We start from the raw sequence: 22867 nt of genomic DNA on the forward strand, positions 1-22867 counted from the left end.
TGCTTCCTAACTGTTATGTAACTAAATTGGGATATGCAGAAGCAGCAGAAGCAATTCTTTCCTGCAGATATTACATCACCTGGATAACCCTGAAGCATTTTGATTTACATCAGTGTAACCGCACTGATGCCAGCTGTTTCGATCTTTGGACGGATAGACAGAAAGAGCATGTCCTAGATCAGCCGGACAGAACAAAAATAAATATAGTCCTTCCAACCTGAATTTGCAACCCCAAAACTGCATACAGTGGGGTCTCTACTTAAGAACTTAATCCGTATTGGAAGGTGGTTCTCAAGTTGAAAAGTTCTTATGTTGAATCCGCATTTCCCATAGGAATGCATTGAAAACCATTTAATCCGTATCTGCTCTTTTCCGTCCATAGAAACTACAGTGGAACCTCTACTTAAGAACTTAATCTGTTTTGGAATGGTGTTCTTAAGTTGAAACGTTCTTAAGTTGAAGCAAAATTTCCCATAGGAATGGACTGAAAACCAATTAATCCGTTCTGGTTGTTTTTTTGTTATGTAGAGGTGCGTTCGTACATTGAAGCATTAGTTCCCATAGGAACTGATGCAAAGCTGGTTAATACGTACTCTACCACTAGGGGGAGAATTTTTTTTAACCTAAGATGACCTAAGGTTAAAAAAAGAGCAGGAAAGGTTTTTTTCCCTGTTCTTATCTTGGATTTCTGTTCTCAAGTAGAAGCAAAATTTAGCAAATGGAGCTGTTCTTAAGTTGGATTGTTCTTAAGTAGGGACGTTCTTAAGTAGAGACCCCACTGTAGTGACAAAAGACATCTGTTCTCTATGGCAGTTCTCTGTCACTGAGAATTTTTCTGGGAGGATTATGAGTCTATCCATTACAAAATTACTCTGTTCACTGGCTAAGGTGAATAGAGTAGAATCTTCAACGCTGGAGAAATGAAAACATCCTCAAATCAGAGAGTTCCATAGTATCAGTTACGCACAGAAAGTGACATGCTGCAAGTGATGCCATGTTAATACTGTCAGACCATTGGCTCCTTTAATTCAGACATCCCCATCTCTGCTGATCCTCGCAATGCTACATGGGATTTATTTTGCAGGAGACAGCAGATGTGCCTGCATTCACCAAGTCATGCTCACAAATACCCCAACTACAGTCTAGTTCTCTCTCTCTCTCCCCCTCTTCCTGTGTCTGTAGATATGCGTGGACATCCCTCTGTCGTAAACAGAGATTATTTCCAATTACGCGTGCTTAGAAACATGGCCTTTATTTCGCAAGAGAATGGTAATAGGCAGACATTCTAAATTCTGCTCATACATCTTCATAGAGTTATTTCATGAGTATACAAGTAAGTGTCAGAGTTCATCTTTCATGCCCTGAAGGCCCTTCCCAATCGATGTTGTATATTTACGATAGACTGTGAAATTCAGAAAGTGCATCACAATTGTACTGACCGTCCAAACTCTTTGACAGAATTGTGATGAAGACTGAATGCCCGTCCAGGGTATGGAGCGTTTTCATCCTGGCCGATGCCTCACCCCCCTCACCCAGTCGTACTCCAGCTAGCTAGGCACCCCAATGAATGAACTCTCAGAGCTGTGAAAGTCACCGACACCATGAGGCATTCTGTAACGATGCCTGGGGCCAGCCTCCTCATCTCCCATACCCTGCTGCCAGGCTACAAACAAGACTTTGTGATAAGTCAGTGGGCCCTCGCTTATGCTGACATGGGATACGATAGGTCATCATTATTTCAGTGAAGAAATGGATTCGCCCAAAGCTGCAGAATGAGTATATGGTCAAAGAGAAAGCTGAACATGTGTCTTCTAGATCCCATTTCAAGTTCTGTCTTCTTATAGCCTCCTTCCTCCCCTTTCATTTTAACATTCCAGAAACCCTGAGTGCCTGGTTATAGTTGTCATGATGTTCTGAGGCCTGGTCTATCATCTGGCATGAATCAGAAATCTAATCTTATGTGTGCTGAATCCTAACGGGTTCAGATTAGAGATGGGGGTATTTGTATTTGTATATCCCCCCCACAGGTGCAGATAACGAGGGTCCGGTCCCCTGTTGCCAGACTGACCATTCCCCATTCCCGCCACTGCTGCAGGCTCCTTGCTCCGTTGCTGGCGATGGATCAGCCACTCCTGGCAGAAGGCTCGTCTGCCAGGTCACAGAGTGGCTAATCCATCGCCAGCAACGGAGCGATAGAAAGGCACTGTGGAGCTTGCGGCAGTAGTGGAATCGTGAGTCGTTGGTCTGGTCCCTTGCCTTCTTCTACCAGCTCGCTAGACATCTCTCTTTCCTGTGTCCACCTTAGAGCCTCAATATCTCAAGGCCAAATCAGTCTTTATGCAATGTGTCTACTACCCACATAACGAGTTGTATCCCAAACCATCTGTCCACCAGCAGAACCAAAACTGGGTGGCAGAATGGATTTTGCTTCCTTTCCAGCACCCTTCAAATCTGAATCAGGTTTTGGGGGTGTGGGGGTTCAGGATGGAGGACACCACAATAAGAAAGCAAATCTGCGGCCAGATGGAGCACAAGGTTTCCCTGTCCTCTATCACAGCAAAAAGTATAGCAAACACAAAAAGTACATAGTAATATCACTGCATTCACCTACCCAGGATGGATGGTCCTTAGAGCACTTATCTGTGTTAGGGTTGGAATAAAGGATATCATCCTTAATTAAGACAGAGATTGCTTTAAGGATGAAAGACAGGAACAAGTTCAAATGTATGTAGTTCCGAGTGCAATGAAGTTTCCTACAGATGGTAAAAGAGACACTGTCATTTCTGAAACAAAAGGGCATCTGAAGATTCTTCCAGTTTATTTATTTATTCGCACTTTGCAAGAATCTCTGTGAATTAATCAGTTAATCTTAGTTTGTCTCCTAAACCAGTCAAGGCATCCTGAGATTTCCTCTTCCAATGGCCCTTGAGATCTTTTTGCAAAAACTGCAACACTTCTCTTGTCTCTCCTGCAAATCCTGAGTGGTGTTGGAAGATAACAGGCTAAAAGTCAAAGGACTTTGAACAAATCAGTAGTTATGTACACGCTCACCACTTCTGCATGATGAGATGTTTCAAAGGTATGGTTGACTTGTTACTTAGTATAGAGAGTTCCACTTGAATAAAGTATTAGAGCTCTATGGAATTTGGGTGGAATTTTATTTGTCAAGACCCAACTGGTAATTTTGGTGTGTGCAAATTAAACTTCACAACTTGCTATAGCAGATTGCCACTAATTAACAAGATGCAAGTCACATCACTGGACATGCATCTTTTGGGCAGGCACCTTGTAATGTGTACTTGTTAGTTAACGGTAATTCATTGTGCTGAATTATGAAATGTAACATACACACCTGCAAACTGACCAATGTGTAAAATCTATTATTTATTTACACTCACACATTTAAAGGGTGTATCTATCCTAGCAGAATAACACTATTTTACCCATTATGGCTTCAATATTAGAGAATTCAGCTTCTCTTGCACAAAATTCTAAGTCCTTTACTAAACTACAAATCTCAGAATCCTGGGGATGGCACTATGACAATTAAATTAGCTTCAAAATGCTGTGTAATGTAGACACACTCGTATAAGGTGAAAGGAGATGAGGATTTCATTCTAATATCTGCTACTTCTCAATTGGGCTTTGAGATGTCTGTTGCCCTCTTAACATCTTTCCAGAGTTGTAAAACCAACGTCTTCTTACTATGTTCAACTACTAACAGTTGCTCACAATTTACACAGACGAATTAGCACATTCATCAGGGAAGAAGAATATGAAGGAGAGGTATTCTTTCTGATACTCCCGACCATTAAGAGACACAAGTGCAACTCCCGCCCCTAGAAAAAGAGGAGGAGAATGTGGTGCCCCTCCAAAGGAAAGCTTATACTTAAATAAAAAGAAAAAAGGGATGATGAAGAGGACCAGGAGGTACTGCAGTTTCATTTCCTAACACACATTAATAAGTTCACATCTAAACTTCAGTGCTCTCCAAATGATGATGCCCTAGTGCACAGCCCAACTGTAGTTATAGCTCTGCATGCCATTATATTCATGGTCCTTAACAGTCATTTTCTTTGTTTTGCCTGAAAAGTCATCTTGATCCCCATCCCCATCTCATAACATTATTGTTGACCAAGTGAATTATTGAGAAGACAATCACATATGCGTGAGGCTAACAGAAGGAGATAGCAGTGGCAGTGAGTCATCACTGACCTTGGCTCCAGGTTCAGCTGAGATCCCACTCCCTCCAGCACTTTTGAGGTCACCAGAGGGACAGGAAGCATCAGCCCCTTCTATATTAGGCTTAGCTCCAGCTCCACAACCTGTTCATTTCTTACCTGAAGGGCTTTTCCAGAGAGGAAAGGAAATCAACTGAGAAACTATACTCGGGAAGCAAGGCTGTGAGAGATGCCTTCAGACTATAACGGCCCTCAGCCCTAGTCAGCATAACCAATGGTGAGTACTGTTGGGAGCTTTACTCCCAACAACATCTGAAGGACCACATTTTACACAGCCCTAGTGTAGGATAATTGCATAGAACCGGGGCAGGGACAGACAGCAACTGTGATCTGTCATCACTAGTTTTTATTCCCACTATTACTATTCCCACTGATTTGATTTTAGCTTTATATTTACTTGACTGCATGTTATAAGCTAATGGGGAGGTTTTCAATAAATTCCATTTGCTCTCTTTATTTGACATGTTCTTCTTTGATTAATTTAGGAAAACTCACCTGAAAAGGCAGAGAATGATGCTGCCTGTAGTGAGGGCAATGAGAGATGCGCTGTGCCCGAAGGTGTAAATGGCTTTCACCAGAACATAGAACATCTACAAAGAAAACATTTCCATTTGTCAGCTATCATAAGAGGTCATGAATAAAACATTTGCTAGCAGGGCATTATTTTAATTAATGCTCTGAAATTAGACACAGAATGACATCTGCACCTCCCATATACAGGCTTAAGTGTCCCTCCACTCTCTAATACATGATATACAGACAACACTCTTTTAAATTACTATTATGATGGTAAACAAAAAAGAATGTTCCTGAAGTAGATACAACTTGGATGTTTGCTCCAAGATATCTTCCAGTGGGTCCAGGCATATATTTTCAACCAACATTATTATGGTATTGTGCGTTAATGATCGTGTGTTGGAACTGTGGTCAGTATTTTTTCTGCCACTTTGAGCATCTGTTGAAGGATCTAGTTTTCTCTTCAGGCTGTGAAAGCAAAAAGCATAAGCCAGTGACTCTTCCTCCACTTCCTTCTTCCTGCTCTCTGATATTTTGTTAACACTGGCCCAGTCGTTCTCCTTGACTTGAAGCAACTGTCTCCTACTAGTAAAATTCATGGATGAACCACATGTCATGCAACCCCACTTGCTTACCAGCAACAGCACAGTGGAGCTAGACCTTGTGGTGGCGAAGCCCTGGGAGTTTTTCAGTAGCGGGAATGATGAGATTACTTGCCCCTGCTCTCTCGCCACCCGCTCCCACACAAACTCAGGCTTCTCTGCTCCCTCTGGACGTAACCGTAATCTCAACAGTAACTGGTAAGAAATGAATTTCCCCAGGAATAGCATATTGTTGCAAGCTTTTCCTTTTGTAACATGGTACAAAAGTCCCAACCACAAAAGGGTGGTTTGGTCTTTAACAGCAATTAAGGACCATAAACTTTATAAAAGACCTGTTCCTCAGTGCCTACATTTCTGGCGTCTCCAGCAGGGAGGGTGGAGGACTGGCTATGAGGCCTGATGTGATGAGCACCGCCACTTCCAAATTTAGTATTACACTGCTGCTCACCAAGAAGAGCAGTACCTACTGCTCTCTTTCACTTTCTATCTCTCATCCTGATTAGGCATCCTTCAGAGACTATGGTATTGTGCTCTGTATGGAGGACTCCGAAAAGTGTCTAGTGTGGCTGAGGAGGCCAATTCGAGAGTGACAATCCCTTCCACACTGAAGACAAATACAGTCTGTCCCCTGTCCAGCTCCCTGATTTTGCTGCTTTCGGGACTCCCTCTTTGCCTTGGCCTGCTGGACAAGGGTCTCTTCAAATTGGGACAGGCATGTCCCACTTATCTCACCCTACGTTGAATTTTCACATCACGTCAGGTAATTCTCATGATTCATGAGCTTCACGACTAAAGGTAGAAAGATTAAAAAATCCGGCAGTGCCATGGCATGGGCTAAATGATCTGAATATTTAAGAATGTCATACCCCTATATGGGTTATAAATTCATCAGGATAGAAATCCATCTTTTGTTCCTAAAACATCTTGTAAGCTAATGGAAAAGGAAGGCAGTAGGATCACAAACGTTTTCATGAAAAATGGCAAGACATTCTGCAATTGTTGTTTGGCAGTGAGATCACAAACAGATGTTGACATGATCGTTCTATGGCCACGGTGTTGTTCCTGTGACATTTGAAGGGATCAGAACTCATCGGCAGGATCAATTTCACATGGCCCCAGCACTGTTAGACCTGGTTGCTTTTCAAGGAAGCAAAGAAGCTACTTTCTGGGGATGTTTCAGCTTATTGACACTGAGTTAACGAAGTGTAGTTACTGTGGTTTAGTCACTGGTGTGAAATGATCAAATACCCAAGGAAATGCAATGGCTGCAACTCTGGGCATTACTCTGTTCCTCCGTATATGGGTTCTTTCATATAATTGGCACTTATTGATCTGGAAGCTATTCTCAGCTGTTCAATACATTGTGGCCAATATACCTTTATTTTTAACTGCCAAACTTTTGCTTTAAAGATTATCTAATCAGAAAATGAGAGAATCTACTCCGGATTTCTATTAAAACACTTGCTGGCTATGATATGCTAAAGTGAGCTTGCTCAGGTTTTGTTTGATACTGTGCTCTTTCCACTTCAAAGCATATTTCTCATTTCAGTTTAACACAACAAAGAAGTTGCTAGGCAAAAGGCTAATTTGCTGCTGTTGGGGTGTGTGTCATGAAGCCTTTTGTAATCTGCCAGATGTTAACATTTTCCTTTCTGAAATAAATTGTCAAGTTTGAGGTTCAGAACACCAAGAACGGTCTGTTGGGTCAGAACAGACGTTGACTCCAACTCCTGCATCCCAGAAGCATATCAGCAAGACTTAACCAAGAACCTTCATTCCTCAAAAGATGGATGAACTACTATTCCCATTGTCCCCATCTACTATTCAGCTGTGTAGGAATGATGAGATGTTCAACAACAACTAGAAGGCTACAAGATTCCTACCAAGGTAACTGCAGTTCCCTGGACATTCATCCTCAGATAGCACTACAGTTCCACTAAACTTTCTATAGAACTATTGTGGCTATCAGCCATCATTAGAATAGTTTTCTTTCAAAGCCACCGAAACCGTAAACCATCACCACATTTTATGCCAGTAAAGCCCATGAATTAATCATGCACTGCATGAAGAATTTTCTCTGTCTGCCAGAAATTTACTGTCAAGTTTACTAGACAAACTCAAGTTATTAATATATTCAACATTAGTATGGTGGATGATTGTTATCTACCATATATCAGTGTTTTGTCTTTTAACAGAAAGCAAAGCTGTGTGATTTACAGAAAGCAAATATACTCTTAGTGTAGATGCACACCTGTCTCCCTCTAGAGTTTGTAACACAAGCTTTTTTACCCACACCTGTCTAAGGAAGTACAAAGTGGTACCTCCGTTTTTTGCTTATTATGTAGTAGAAACACTTCATGGTCTGTGCTTAGGGGTTGGAAGGATTAATCATTGAACTCTTTGTTTTCATTAATTTAGACTCCTTTGATCCAACCAAAAAAAAATTCAATGAGGAACTTTAAAGCTCTTTAAAACTAATTCCTCTTTTTTCCACCTTTAAGCTCTCTGTAATTTGTGTGGTTTGTATTATTTCCCTTCAGAAAGCAAAAGGTATCGGTGGAGGGGAGCACTTGTGTATGTATGTATTGAGTTTTTTATTTGTTAGTTTTATATTTTTGTGTATTTTAGAGTCAATAAAAAGAAATTTAAAAAGGAAGCAAAGTACACAGAAATGCACCAAGTGTAGAGGGACTAGCTGATTGGTAACAAAAAATGTGAACAACCTATCTAGTGCTTCAGATTATCAAATATAAAAGCAATCAACCTAGTTTTGGCCAATCTATGCAACTTGTGAGGACTTATATCCCAGGATGTGCAGACTGCAGAACGTGAGTGAATTTTATATGTTGCATTTCACAGGCATGTGTTTTGTTGACTTCCAAGATTTGGGTCCCAGCAGCTTCTCAATGTTGCTGCTTTCTGTAGCTAGCACAACTCTTAATTTCTCACATTTCTTATCTAAGATAATAATAACGTAGTGTCTTCGTTATGAAGCAATAGTAAGCACTTCCCACCTGTGCTGAATATTTTGGGTGGAAAAAAAGTTACTATCCCTTTGTAAGATTTCACAAATATACTGTATATATTTATACACACAAATATACATTATGTGTGTGTGTGTATACATAAGTATATCCTATTGGTAGTCGTAACCAGAGTAGACCTGTTGAATCCCAGAGATGTGCATATTGTGACTTACCATTCAACAACTGATTCAATGGGTCTACCCGTAAGAGACTGCCAATAAGTTTCTGGCTACAATATTTAAATATTTATTTATTGGGTGAGGAGGAACAGGGGATGGGATTTAAGAAGGCTAAAAAGTAAGACTGGTTAAAATAAATAAATAAATTAAAAGACAAAACAAATTCAAACATTAAAACAATTACATTAGAGACACAATTTTGAAAGATATCAATTAAGATCCTAGAACACCCATCTGGCAAAAGAATATTCTTCCTCAGCAACCAGCTGCAAAAGCCTACCTAAATAACAAGGATAAGGACTGATGGCAGAAAGACAAGTAAGAGGGGGACAGCCTAGTCTCCTTGGCAGGGAGCGCCCAAGGCTGGGAGCTGCCACCAACCCCACTCTCTTGTGCCCTCATTAGATGGTGAGACAGACAGATGGGACATCCACCAAAGATTTCAAAGCCACACATGCACATATGGCAATGTATAGTCTTTCAGACAGCTGGAATGCAAGTCTTCTGCAGCTTTATAGATCACAGTAATTTAATTATTACAAAACAATTTTCTTGTCTGGCCAACTGACATTTGTTTAGATTTTAAAAAAGAAAAATAATGAGCTGGTACCATGAACTTGAAGTGCACTCATGTTTATTTTCTATTGTTTTTTCCTAACTATACCTCATGTACGCCTTTTGTAATATCATAATTTATTGCCTGTTTCATCAGTTCTTCAAGTTAACCTTGATTCGTTTCTTGAGAATGCTTATTATATTATTTTATTACTATTATTTTATATCTTTAATGCTTGTTTATATGCACTTACATGACATGCCAAATACTGGTTTTTAAGACTGGTTTAATCTATGCTTTTGTGTACAGCCTGATTGGCTACAAAGCAATAAATTATTCGTAATGTGAATTCTTTAAAAAGTGATCAGGTCAAAAAAGTTGAAATGAAAATGTCCAAAGTATCACATGATGCAAGTGGACTAAAAATAGGGTTCTCTTATGTAACCCCCCTTTTGTGAGGGTATCCAGTTGAAACCTAGGCAGCTCCTGACAGTTAAATTGGATTGTTGATGTCACCCACACATGGCTATGTCTGGAACATCTCCTAATAAAGTTACTGAGGTATGGGCCAATCTATATGAACCAGATGGAGATATTAGGAAGCAGATGTTTGCATTCATAGGACACCCTGCTTGAGGTACATTGGAGGATAATTCAAAATAACAATAAAACAGCAAATGTGAAGGATATAAACTACATGCTGAGCCAAAGACAGCAATGGCCTCCCTTTTCTACCACTGCGAAGCATGTAGCATGATGCTGTCTTTCGGACACACACCCAGGACAGTTGTGTGGCTGTTATGCATGCTAACATTTCCACAATATCTCCACAATACCTCAAGTATTGCTGAACAGCAGGCACCTCTGGCCAGCCTGGCTACATGGCCCATGTGGCGAAGACTCTTGGGCAGACCTTATCCCCCAATAGGCCTGCAATGCCAAATCTAACCCTCTCATTCATCTGCCTTTCATATCCTAAGCCTATATGCCCGTCTTGCAAAGCAGTGGCTTCCTAACCTGCATGCTCAGTCAGGCAGAGGCTCATGGCTGCCTCTTTATACACCCTGGCTGCATGACACTGACCTATCAATGAGAAAGGGCACAATCCACTTAGAGGTTCTTCTCCATTACTTCTTTAAAATGCATGGAAACTACCATGCTATTGTCAGCAGTTCTTACCAGGGATGTGAGGGAAGCTCATTATATCTTTCAACAGGTTGAGACAACCTGCCAAGCATGTGCTGACCTATCATGGGATTCCTCACATCCAGCAAGAGAACAAGACGAATTGGCGAATTTCCTACCTTTAGCCTGTGTCTACAGAATTACTGCCTTTTTCATTTGGTGACTGTCAAGCATACACACGGAAAGTGAAGACGGTCTGGTTGTTGGATCCCTAAAAGGGACTCAAATAGCCTGTCAAATGCTTCTATTCTTTAAATATCCATGGAAAAAAAATAGAGGAATCAGGATGCCCAATGTGCACAAAAAGGTCACAAATGCACGAATTTGCACTGAAGGAGCAAATCTGCACCCAAGGCGGGGGGGAACGCAACCCCAAGACACAACTCCACTTTCTCACAGGATAGGAAAAAGATGTACGTTCTTTCTTGAATAAGGATATTTATCTTGAGTCCTTAAGTCCTTATTCATGTCTATCTATCCTTTTCAGGAGAAACTTCTTTTGAATTGAACTGCAATTCACTACAGCAGCAGCTCTGCACACAATAATATAATCTGATGCGCAACACGCAAAAGGCAGAAAACCTCCCACAGAGCAAGAACTATTCTGATAACTTTCATATCTCAGAAGAATATATATAGATAAACTGCCTTCCAGCTGGAAAACCCAAAATGTTTCCATTCTGTTTCCTTGAGAACTTTATATTGTTTAGTTTTTCAAAATCCCTTAATTAAAGAAACCCACATGAGATTCTTTTTATAAAGGCTCTCTCTCTGTGTGTGTAATTAGAATGTAGCTGTTCTTTAAAAGGGAAGAAAAGGCCTGCAGCTGCTATATACATATGCAAGATGCGCAAATATGGCTCTACAGATCAAAATGAGAAAGACCAGAAGTGACCTAATTATAGCCAAAACTCATAAGAAGAAACATAGCTGAAATTTCTGCCCAAAGGTCACTTTTGAAAGATATATTGAGCAAAGCATCACAGATATGTGACATGTGGGTAGGTTGCAAGCCTCCAGACTGGGGATACAAGGCTGTCTTATCATCATTCTGCACATTTTACAGAATGAGGGAACAGACTGTCGAGGTAGGAATATACTGAGAGAAAATATTTTGCAATGCTCCTGTATGTTAACGTAACAACAACTAGAGGTCTGCAGGTTTAGGCTTTTGGACTACAACACCCACCTTTTATTTATTTATTTTTGGCTAAGGCACCCTAGGGCTGTCAGCTGTCGTGAGGCAGAAGACTGAAGCGATGGAGCCCCCCCCCCGAAACACCTGAAAGCCTAGGGTCCCGGCCATGGATTAATTTGGCATCTCCACAGCCTCCTCCATGAGCTGCTGATTAAGAAATAAAAGATAGGTGGCATTATATGCCAACTGGGCTTAAGCTAGAAGCTGGCTTCTCCTCTCAGGCATTGTCAGGTCCTTCAGGAGCCAAGGCTGATGGAGTGGATATCCAGAGAAATTGCCTGGACAAAAATGGCACTGGTGATTTCTCTGGAGGCACCACTCATCTCTGCCTTACCTGGGAGAGCAGGAAAGAACAAGGGGGATCTAGTTTCAGCTTGTTGCCTTTCTTTCTCCATCAGTGGAACTGAATAAAGGTTGCGGAGCTGCTGCTACTAACCATAGAGCGTGTTGTACACCTGAATTTCAGGCACTTGGAACAGTATGAGGTAGCTGACTAGTGACAGACCTCCCAAGTAAAGGTTATTTACCTCCCGTAACACTCTGCCACCTGAGATCACAACGGCTTCAACATGGCTTCACTATTGCGACTGTAATTCTGAACAATAACTTTGGCCGTCTTACCGAGCTGTCTTCAACTTCTTTGTATCCACAAGCAAGGTAGACATGTGGAAATGTCTCTGACCAGCCATGACGTGTACAATTTCTGCTAATATTTCCTGGGGATAAAAGAAGAAGAAAGAGGAGAAAAACTCAGTTTTTCCTCACCAAAGTCTTTCCTTTTTTAAAAAAAATTTAAGTCACCACAACTCGTATTCTGGGTACTGGTCTCCACCAGTTTCCAACATCCCTGGACCACCAAAAGATTAATGGTTGCAAATGACTGGATTTGTAGTTCGATACACCTGGGTGATCCTTCATTTGGAGATGGCTGCAGCAAAAAGCTAGTCCTAAAGAGGAGGGCCAGGATCTGTTCTCAGTTATGCCAGAATTCAGGACACGTAATGATGGGCTCAAGCCAGATTTAGGCTTAATATTAGGGAAAACGTCTTAATTGTTAGAGCAGAACAACAATGGAATCAATTCCCTCAGGAGATGGTGAGTAATCCAGCACTGGAGGCATTCAAGAAAAAAGTGGACCATCATCTGTCAAATCTGCTTTGATCTGGATTCCTGCATTGAGCAGGGAGATGGACTTGATGGCCTTAAAAACTCCTTCCAACTCAATTATTCTGAGTCCATGATTTTACATCTATTCACAGTATTGTCCTAAAAGTTATTCTAACTCCAGAAAAGTATTATAACTTCTAAAAACACTAGATATTTATCTAAGTCACTACGGATAGTTCATCTCCAGCTGTCCAGGAAGACCTACAAAGCATCATTAAAAATCACTTGAAAAGTGTGTTATTATCTTCAAGTCTTTCAGAAGACTAATTGGGGACTATAAGTGTGTTTGATATGAGAATAACATGAATGAAATTGTCTTTGTAAAATCCTCTCATTACTCTACAACGTTGTTTAAAGTGATACTGAATGATCTGTGGCAGAGTTATTAAAACTATGAAGACTGGTAGCCACAAACAGCAACCGAGAGGAATCCACGTACCTCTGACACATCACAAATTCCAAATCTGTTTGTAATGAATTTTTTAAGCTTTTGTGCAATCAAGGATGACCAGCAGGAGAGAAGACAATGAGGAATTGAAGAGCTTTTCTACCAGCCTTTCAGAACAGATAAGGAAATTATTGCCTATTACTGAAATAGGCATCTGCTAATTGTGTAGTGCCTTCACAAGCTGATATATCTTTATTATGACATTCTGGGGGGAAAAAACCCTGTTGGGTCCACATTTAATTCCATGGGTTGCAAATCAGAAAAATCTCGTATGATCAATGGGCTTGGTCAGACAGTACTTGTCTTTTGCATGGAGTGGGGAGCAAGAGAACAATTTTCTCTCCTCCTCCTGCGCCTAATCATCATCTTAAGAACTGCAGAGCTGGAAGGGTGCCTATGGATCCCTGAGACCATCCCTTGTCAAGGAGATGTAAAGGGGAACTAAACTCCCAACTTCTGGTCTGGAAGCACTAAGCTATCCAGCAGGTTATAGGCATACCTGTTCTGCTTCAGATGTCAAGCTTGGAAATCAGTACATTTACGAGCTTGCAATCTAATCTGAACAGCAGTAAAAGGGCACATGAAATGCAAAAATCTGAAAAATGCCACCAAGCATCTTTATCCTCTAATGGGATAAAAATGCATCTATTTGGGGAAAATTTCACATCTGCACATACAAATATCCATGCGTATTAAAAAACACACCCTTGCAATCCAATATGGATCCGAGAACAACTTGCTGTTGCTTAGTCGTTAAGTCATGTCCGACTCTTCGTGACTCCATGGACCAGAGCACGCCAGGCCCTCCTGTCTTCCACTGCCTCCCAGAGTTGGGTCAGATTCATGTTGGTCACTTCGGTGTCACTGACCAACCATCTCGTCCTCTGTCGTCCCCTTCTCCTCTTGCATTCACACTTTCCCAACATCAGAGTCTATTCCAGGGAGTCTTCTCTTCCTATGAGATGGCCAAAGTATTGGAGCCTCAGCTTCAGGATCTGTCCTTCCAGTGAGCACTCAGGGTTGATTTCCTTCAAAATGGGTAGGTTTGTTTTCTTTGCACTCCTGGGGACCCTCAAGAGTCTCCTCTAGCACCACAATTCAAACTTAGAACAACCAGTGAGGTGGAAATCAAAGATTCTCAACAAGCTCACATTTTGATGAGTTGTACCTTTCTCAAACTTGCACAGTAGTTAATAAGATTTCAGCCAGTCCTCTGGGGTTTCCTGTATCCACATCAAAAGTTATGACTTTGTATACATTAGTGTTGGCACCAGACAAGAGAGGAAAGTGGCTTGGAGTGTTCTAGTGTGCCCAACAGACACACTCTTGTTGTGTGCCTTGCCTATGGGATGAGTAGGTATCACTAAATCGGACTTGCAACCCGTACAAAAGAAGGCTTGTATAACTTGCAGCTACTAGCCAAACGCTGTCCACCAACCATCTATTGTATGGAGTAGCAGCTGATGCGTCTGGTCTGTTTTGGAATTCCTGGACAGGTAGCCAAACCAGGCCTTACTACACAAGGCCAGCAAACTGTGTCTGTTTTGGTGGGTCATGTACTACACAGACAAAAACATTCCTAGAGAAAATGTCACAATCATAATAATTGGTCAGGATTACTATCTTAGACTGCATGGTCAGCCCATCTGAAATGGGAATTTTACTCATCTTGGGATACTAGCTTCAAAAGAATACCCTAAACTTTTACATTAATGTCCCTTTCCCTAGGTATGCTGATGGTCACCAGTTACGAAATAAGTTTGAAATAAGTTATTGACTTCTGGCTGTTTTTACTAGTGCTCAAGATCCCTAAATAAAGGTTTTAAAACCCACATAATTTTACTGATATTTCAAAAATAATCAAAATACCTGGTTTGCTGAAATAGTAGCTAAAGATTTTCGGACAAGGGACTGTCACCGTTTCTCCAATTTCTGCAGTGTGCCAGCACGTAAGGTTATCCCAGAGGCCAAGACATCCTGGAAAAATAAGCAGAAAGCATTTAATTTGAATCGCCTTGAGTGGTGTTAATCTTTCTAGTACAAAAATCAAGCTACTTGGGGTTAGAGGAAAGGTGCAATTTATGGAGGAATATCATTCTTCTTCCTCCTTCCCCACCCCCGTATCATTACGGCATTAAGGAAGCCTATTAATTTTTGGTTTTTGAACATACATGAAACAAATACTCTGAAAAGCAATCTTGCAAAATACACTGGCTTTCTTTTCCTTCTTCCCTTGGTTTAACCGAGTCATATATTCAATAGGAAGATAACAACCAAGTTGTACCAAAGAAAAAGCACAAAGCATATAATATCAGGCAGAAATATTCTTTCAAATACAGTACTCATGGAAGTGGGGTTAGAGACTTGTTTTGAATCTTTAGGGCTATGGTTCTTGCACTTTAAATAAACACTGCTGGATCAGTCCAAAGGTTTATACCATATTTTTCCGTATATAAGATGCCCCCATGTATAAGACCCCCCCACTTTTCTAACCCAAAATTAAGAAATCTAAGTGGGGCTTAGCAAGTGTAGGGGGAAAGGGATCAAAGCGCTGCAGGATCACTTTGATCCCTGCTTTCTCCCTTCGTGCTAAGCCCCGCGGGCTTAGCAACAGGAGGGGGAAAGGGATCAAAGCAATCCAGCAACTGCACGATCATTTTGATCCCTTTCCCCCTTATACAGCCATGGGATTGCTTTGATTCTTTTCGCCTTCCTTTTGTTAAGCCCCATGGGACTTAGCAAGCAGAGGGGAAAACAGGGATCAAAGCGATTCTGCAGTACTTTGATCCCTGCTTTCCTTTTGCAAAGGATTAGCAAGTGGAGGGGAAAGCAGGGATCAAAGCCCTGCATGAACAATTTGATCCCTGCTTTCCCCTCCACTTGTTTTTGTACTCTCCTCAGCTTACTTCCGTGTATAAGACAACTCTCAATTTTTAGTCTAAAAATTTTAGACAAAACTATAGTCTTATACACGGAAAAATGCAGTATATATAACCTAGCCTCCATGTTCCTAAAGGCTCATAAGCAGGATGTGAGCACATGAACACTAGAGCGCTCTCCCACTCTTGTTCTCCAGCAACTGGCATTCCGAGGACATTGCCTCCCAACCTGGAGACTTCATGTAACCATCATGATTACCACACACTAAAATCCTTTTCCTTCATGAACTTGTCTACTCCTCATCCTGCGGCCACTGAAATCATCCAAAAGGAGCCAGAGTCTTTCCACAGCAATGGACCAGAGCTTCAAATACGGAGATGGGAAGTATGTTCTTTTTGGATTACCATTCCCAGAATCCCATACATAGCATGGCCAGCAACTTTGGTGGTTGTGGAATTTTGGGAACCATATTCCAAAAGAGAAACATTTCTCATCTCTGATTAAATGGTACCAATGCAGTAGGCTCAAATAAGTCCACTGAAGCTACGGACCCATTCACGGGCACTCCCTATGAATGAGTTCGAAGCACTTTCAATTTTCAGCTTCAATCTCTAATCTGCACATTAGGAAGAAGAACCGTCAGATTTACAGCATTATCTGATATGACAGGAAATCACATTGAGTAGAACATTCATCATCTTGCTGTATTTGTACATCCCAAAAGAGTGGCAATGTAAATGGCCAATGAACTGTTCTCTCCATCAAGAGCTGCCAGACTCCCTTCCTTGCAAAAATCCTCTGATCTCTCCGAAGGTCTGGCCACTGCAATGAGTGAAATCTAGAAATACCAAAACCCACAGGGCATTTTTAGGATACTCTGCCTCAAAGACCTTTCTCTTCAGGCAAGCCTTCCCTCAGTAATTAGCTACCTGTTTCTGATTTTTAGATAGATTTTTATGAATTTACTGCTTTGACTGGGATTTTAGTACTACTTCATTTTTGTATTTTCCATTTCTCAGGGTGGCACTTTTTTTCTTTTTAATATTTGTATACTTATTGGTCTTAGCTTTAATACTGCTTTTTTAATGATGTCAGATGCCTCTTTATACTCGTTACTTTTAGCTTTAAATATTGTATTTTAATTATGTAAAGCACTGTTGTATTCTAATGGTTTTCAGCTTTAAACATTGTCTTTTAATGTTTTAAGCTGCCTTGGGTCCTTTTCAAAAAGAAAGATGAGGTAAAAATATTTTAAACAAACAAACAAAAAACAGAAATTTACAGATGCTCCAAACCAGGGTGGATCCGATTTTTATTTTTGCAATTTAAATTTTAAAAAAATCAAAATTTAAAATTTAAATTGTGATTTAAATCAATTTAATTTTTTAAAAAAATCATTGATTTTATCTGCCCCGGTCCAAACATCTTCCTTTGCTAATTTTCCCATGCTTTTCCAACAGGTCTTTTTCATTAGAAGAAAAATCAAGGAGAAGTACCTTGGAAGTACCATTACAGGTTATGTTTAGTCAAACATAAGTCAACATTCCTTGAACTAACCTAGCAAAAATAAATAAACAAACCATTTTATTGACTGCTTACTTCAAAATTTAATTCCTGTAAATGCATCAACATTCAATAGACCTGATATTTCTGTCAGGAGAAATGGGAAGTACAGTATGGAGACCACAAGCAGATGACACATGCAAAATACAATGCAGGCAATGATAAGAAAGGTACACACCATTGTAGTTTTACACACAGAGACACTTACTTCCTCAAAACTCTTGAAAGCTAGTATAAGCTAATCCTACCTCCAATTTCCCTCTAAATTTGTTGGCCCTGCTGAATTCGATTTTAGACTGTAAGCTCTCTGAGGCAGAGTGTCCTCTTACTTTTTGTAATTTATATAACCACAGTGGTGCCTCGCAAGACAATTTTAATTCGTTCTGTGAAAACCATCTTGGAAAAAATCGTCTTGCGAGGTTCCCTATGCATCGGTCTCAAAAAAAGTATTGCGAAGCATGGTCATAGAAAAAAACATCTTGCGAGACACCATAATGATCGCAAAAACCAATCGTCTTGCGGGTTTTTTGTCCCACGAGGCAATCGTCTAGCGAGGCACCACTGCATATGCTTTCAAATCAATTCGGACTCATGACAACCCTTTTCAGAGTTTTCCAAGTAGAGAATACTGAGAAGTGGTTTGCTATTCCTTTCTTCTGGGGGACACCCTAGGACCGTGCGGCTTGCCCAAGGTCACACAGGCTGGCTTCTTTCCCAGGAGACACAGAAGGGAATCAAGATCCCAATCTCTGGCTCCACAGCCAGATACCTAAACTACCGAGCTAAAGTATCACACATACCAATGGAGCCATGACAACAATGAAAACAGTACATGCCGAGCTGTCCTCCTGTCAATAGGCAACTGTTGAGAAGAATAACAACAGGAAGAGAACAATGAGGCAGCGTCTCTCCCATACCCTGCTCTGCATCTTCTAAACAAACCTGCTGTCTTTAGATATCTTCAGGATTCAAACCACTTTCTGAGAGGTTCCCAGAGAATTCCCTTCCATTCTGAAGAATGCCTGCAGCCATAATGGACTGGAAACATTTAAAAACATATGCTCTCAGGATGCCAAATTTTGTGCTAGGTATCAAATTCTACAGCAAAATTCTGGATGCCAGAAGAAATTTAGTAAAGGTAAAGGTTCCCCTTGACATTTAGCCCAGTCATGTCCAATTCTGGGGGGCAGTGCTCATCCCCGTAGAGGAGCGTTTGTCCAAGCGGTAGAGCCAGCGTTTGTCCGAATACAGTCTCCGTGGTCATGTGGCCAGCATGACTAGGCACAGAACGCCGTTTCCTTCCCACCGAGGTGGTACCTATTTATCTACTTGCATTTACATGTTTTCGAATTGCTAGGCTGGCAGGAGCTGTGACAGGCGATGGATTCGATCTTACGACTGCTGGTCTTCTGACCCTCCAGCACATAGGCTTCTGCAGTTTAACCCATAGCGCCACCACATCCCCAGAATAGATTTACCTGCCTACAAATAATGTATCCATTGTAACGAGTGATCAGTGGAAAATCAATATATCCTCTCTCTTGAGCACCTAAAACTGTGATGGTGTTACACTGTTCATTATTGAGATTTCCAAACTCAATAATGAACAGCACTGGCTGCCTTATGTCCTATAGGACTTCTATATCAACAAATTAAGCAGTCTTTTATCTTTTCATAAGTATACTAATTAACAAGATACTTCGACAATCATCTCCTTTGTTTGCAAAATGTGTTTGTTTGCAAAGATCACTGTATAAACAGTATCATAGCTTAGCAATTTATGCAACTGACACCATTTATGTTTTTTTAAAACAACAAAAACAATAAAGGCAGCAAACTTTAATGAACCACTTTAACAAAATCATATCTGTTAGTGAGAAACATTTTGGAAACTTATTAAAAGGGCCGACTACTGGGAAAATGATACCAAGCAAATATGCACCGAGACAGATGTTATCTCCGGGAATAATCCTACAGGACACAGCATGGTATAGCTGTTGAGATCTTACAAGCTTTTTATAAACATCTTCCATTGTCTTATTAGCATTGTTATCCTTATTCAACTGATGACAGAGGCTGAGAATCTCATTAAACACAGAATTACAAGAATGCCACAGGGGATTTGCAGGGCTCATTTATCATAGTAGCTATTTATTTAAAATATTTTTACCCTGCCTTTCTCCTTAAGAAGCAGAAATATACAGCTAGGCCCCTGATCCCAGACATTCTAGCTTCCTCTACAGGTGGACTCACTGCTCCATACGGACTTTATGGCTCTGTTCTTGTCCCCTAATACTCTCCCGTGTATTTGACTTGACTAAAATCATTCCTTCCCCCTTAACAAGGTCAGCCCTTTCCTTAGACTAGGGGTGCCCAACCCTCAATCCGCTGGGGCGGTGGTCCCCAACCTTGGGCCTCCAGATGCTCTTGGACTACAACTCCCAGAAGCCTTCACCACCACCTCTGTTGGCCAGGATTTCTGGGAGTTGAAGTCCAAGAACATTTGGAGGCCCAAGGTTGGGGACCACTGCACTGCGGGATTTTCTGGCCTTTTAGATCTTCAGAGGATCTTCAGAGGATGTCCTTCTCTCCGTCCCGTTTCCATCACAGGCATGTTTGATGGGGACACAAGAGAGGGCCCTCTCTACTCCTCCCAGGTAGTAGAATAGCTCTCCTTCTGGAGTTTATGTTAGTTCCCTTTCTTTTGTCCTTCTGACTGTTGGAAGATCCATCTTTTTAGGCAGGCTTCTAAAGACTGTGGCCGACTCGCTGGGTGCCAGCTTTTTTTGCTTTTCTAAGTTTGCTTTTGAAGTTTTTATTATTATTATTATTATTATTATTATTATTATTATTATTATTATTATTATTATTATTATTATTATTATTATTATTATTATTATTATTATTATTATTATTATTAATAATAATAATAATAATAATAATAATAATAATAATAATTGTTTGTTTGTTTGTTTGTTTGTTTGTTTGTTTACAGTGGGGGCTTGACTTGAGTACTTAATCCGTATTGGAAGGCGGTTCTCAAGTCAAAATGTTCTCAGGTCAAATCTGCATTTCCCATAGTAATGCATTGAAAACCATTTGATCCGTATCTGCTCTTTTCCGTCCATAGAAACTAATGGGAAGCTGCTATTCCGCCTTCGACCACTAGAGGGGGATATTTTGTTTGTTTTTTCTTAGGTCAAGAAAGGTTCAGGGAAGGCAGGGAAAATACAGTCCAGGCAGTACAGTACCAGGCAGTCCGAAGACTGTCTCCCAATCCACTCTCTAAACGCTGGGAGGAGTGAGGAAGCAGACAGGCACCCTTTTCACTGGCCAACAGTTAACTGAAAGTTCAAATTTTGCACTTTCCCTGCCTCCCACGTGGTTTTTTTTTTTCAGTTCTTAACTCAAATCTAAGTATGTAAGTCAAGTCAATATTTTCCTATGAGAGTGGTTCTTAAGTCAAAATGTTGTTAACTCAAGCCGTTCTTAAGTCAAGACCTCACTGTATTTATTTGATTTATACCCCGCTCATCTGGTCAAATCGACCACTCTGAGCGGCTAAATGATTTTAATTGCTTGGTGGTTTTTAAATTATTGTTGCAATTCATTTCCTTTTAAATCTGCCTTTATTACATTTTGGGTCTCAGATGTTCTTGCACTGAAACTCCCAGAAGTCTTTACCACGGGCTGTGCTGGCCAGAATTTCTGGGAGTTGTAGTCCAAAAAACCCCAAGCCTGGGGAGGCACTGCCCTAGAGGTGGTTGCCATTTAGTGCTTACCAATCTTCCTAGCCTGGCGTCCCTCAACACAATGGATGGGGGGGGGGGGCAGAAGCTTTCAGAAGGATGGTGTAGACAGTATGATTTTAGACAGTGCAACAATCTGAAGAGTATAAAGCAATTCCCCATCTTTTATGCATATATCCAATCTAGGGCACTCCTTGTCATGTTTGACTAATTATGCATGAGTGGAGCAGGATGTGGGCTCTATTCCCAAGAAACAACATCAAATGTGAACACTGAATCTTGTCTGATTCTATTCCGCTCTTTCTAAATAAAAGAAATATATTAAAAAAAAATGCTCAGTGCCTGCTGCTTGAGCAGACATACAAATCTTCGCAAGGACAACAGCGCTGATCCAGCATGGTTAGCATGACATTTTGCAGTCTGGGACAAAAACAAAACAAAACAAAACAAACAAACAAACAAACCACTAAGTTGATGCCTTCCAATTCTTTGTATGAAAGCAACCTTGATGAGCAGGTGGAATTTTAACTGAACTTTTTTGGCAAAAGCACCATGTCCTTCACTCTCTTGTAAGCAAGAGATCAAATTGTGGGAAGCCATGGAGCATGCATGCACAGTAATGTCCTCCTTCTAAAATGAATTAAGAGTGTACATCAGATTCTGCAGAATTAGATAGTAGCAGCAACCATGGATCAACAGAATGAGCTGCTGTGTGCAGCAACAGACCAAATAATAACTCTCACCAGCAAGAACATCTTTCTGATATTATGCCATATATGGTAGCATTATGCTGGTGATAAACTGCTGATGCACAACATATAGTTCCAGTAATAAACAGAAGGCAATGGCCATCTCATGAGAAGAGAAGACTCCCTGGAAAAGACCCTGATGTCGGGAAAATGTGAAGGCAGGAGGAGAAGGGGACGACAGAGGCCAAGATGGTTGGACAATGTCATCGAAGTGACCAACATGAATTTGACCCAACTCTGGAAGGCAGTGGAAGACAGGAGGGCCTGGCATGCTCTGGTCCATGGGGTCACGAAGAGTCGGACACGACTTAAAGACTAAGCAAACAAACAAGCAGGGTAATTTATACACATGTTTATGGAAATTACAAAGATGGGCAAATTCGGAAAGAGTTTCTTGAACTGCTTCAGTGCAAACATTTAAATAATATGAGCTGTATAATTAAAGGTCAGTTTGTTCTTGTCAGCAGAGGACATCAAAACCTGATTCAGTGCACTACAGACTACGAGTCTGTCTACAGCGATTGTGATAGAGGCACAGTGAGGTCAGGAGAGAGAGTACAGATAGCCTAGATGCAAAATATGAAAAGAGAGAAAAAATGAACTGAGATGAAACAGATCATTAGAATACAGTAATTCTGTTCCCCCTCCCCATCAGCACATTTTCATTATAATGAAAAGGAGTATTTCCAGGCCAATGGTGTTTCTTGATAGGCATCAGTGACCTGGCATTTAGATGCAATTAACAAAACTTCTATTTCAAGAGGGCAATCAATTTGGGAGAAAGATTCTGGCACGAAGCAATCTATCT

General features: G+C 40.8%; 1 protein-coding gene across 1 annotated transcript in view; it reads right to left on the reverse strand.

Moving 5' to 3' along the window:
• The window catches only part of VIPR2 (vasoactive intestinal peptide receptor 2), a 58830-nt gene that overhangs the window by 13436 nt on the left and 22527 nt on the right, over positions 1-22867 (reverse strand). The window contains exons 3-6 of the mRNA XM_020779704.3: positions 14988-15095; positions 12125-12219; positions 4737-4831; positions 2612-2753 (exon numbers count right to left, since the gene is read on the reverse strand). Coding sequence (XP_020635363.2) covers positions 2612-2753; positions 4737-4831; positions 12125-12219; positions 14988-15095 — 440 coding nt within the window. The remainder of the gene's footprint in view (positions 1-2611; positions 2754-4736; positions 4832-12124; positions 12220-14987; positions 15096-22867) is intronic.

This window comes from Pogona vitticeps, chromosome 6 (genome assembly GCF_051106095.1).
Source record: "Pogona vitticeps strain Pit_001003342236 chromosome 6, PviZW2.1, whole genome shotgun sequence".
In the NCBI taxonomy this organism is placed as follows: domain Eukaryota; kingdom Metazoa; phylum Chordata; class Lepidosauria; order Squamata; family Agamidae; genus Pogona; species Pogona vitticeps.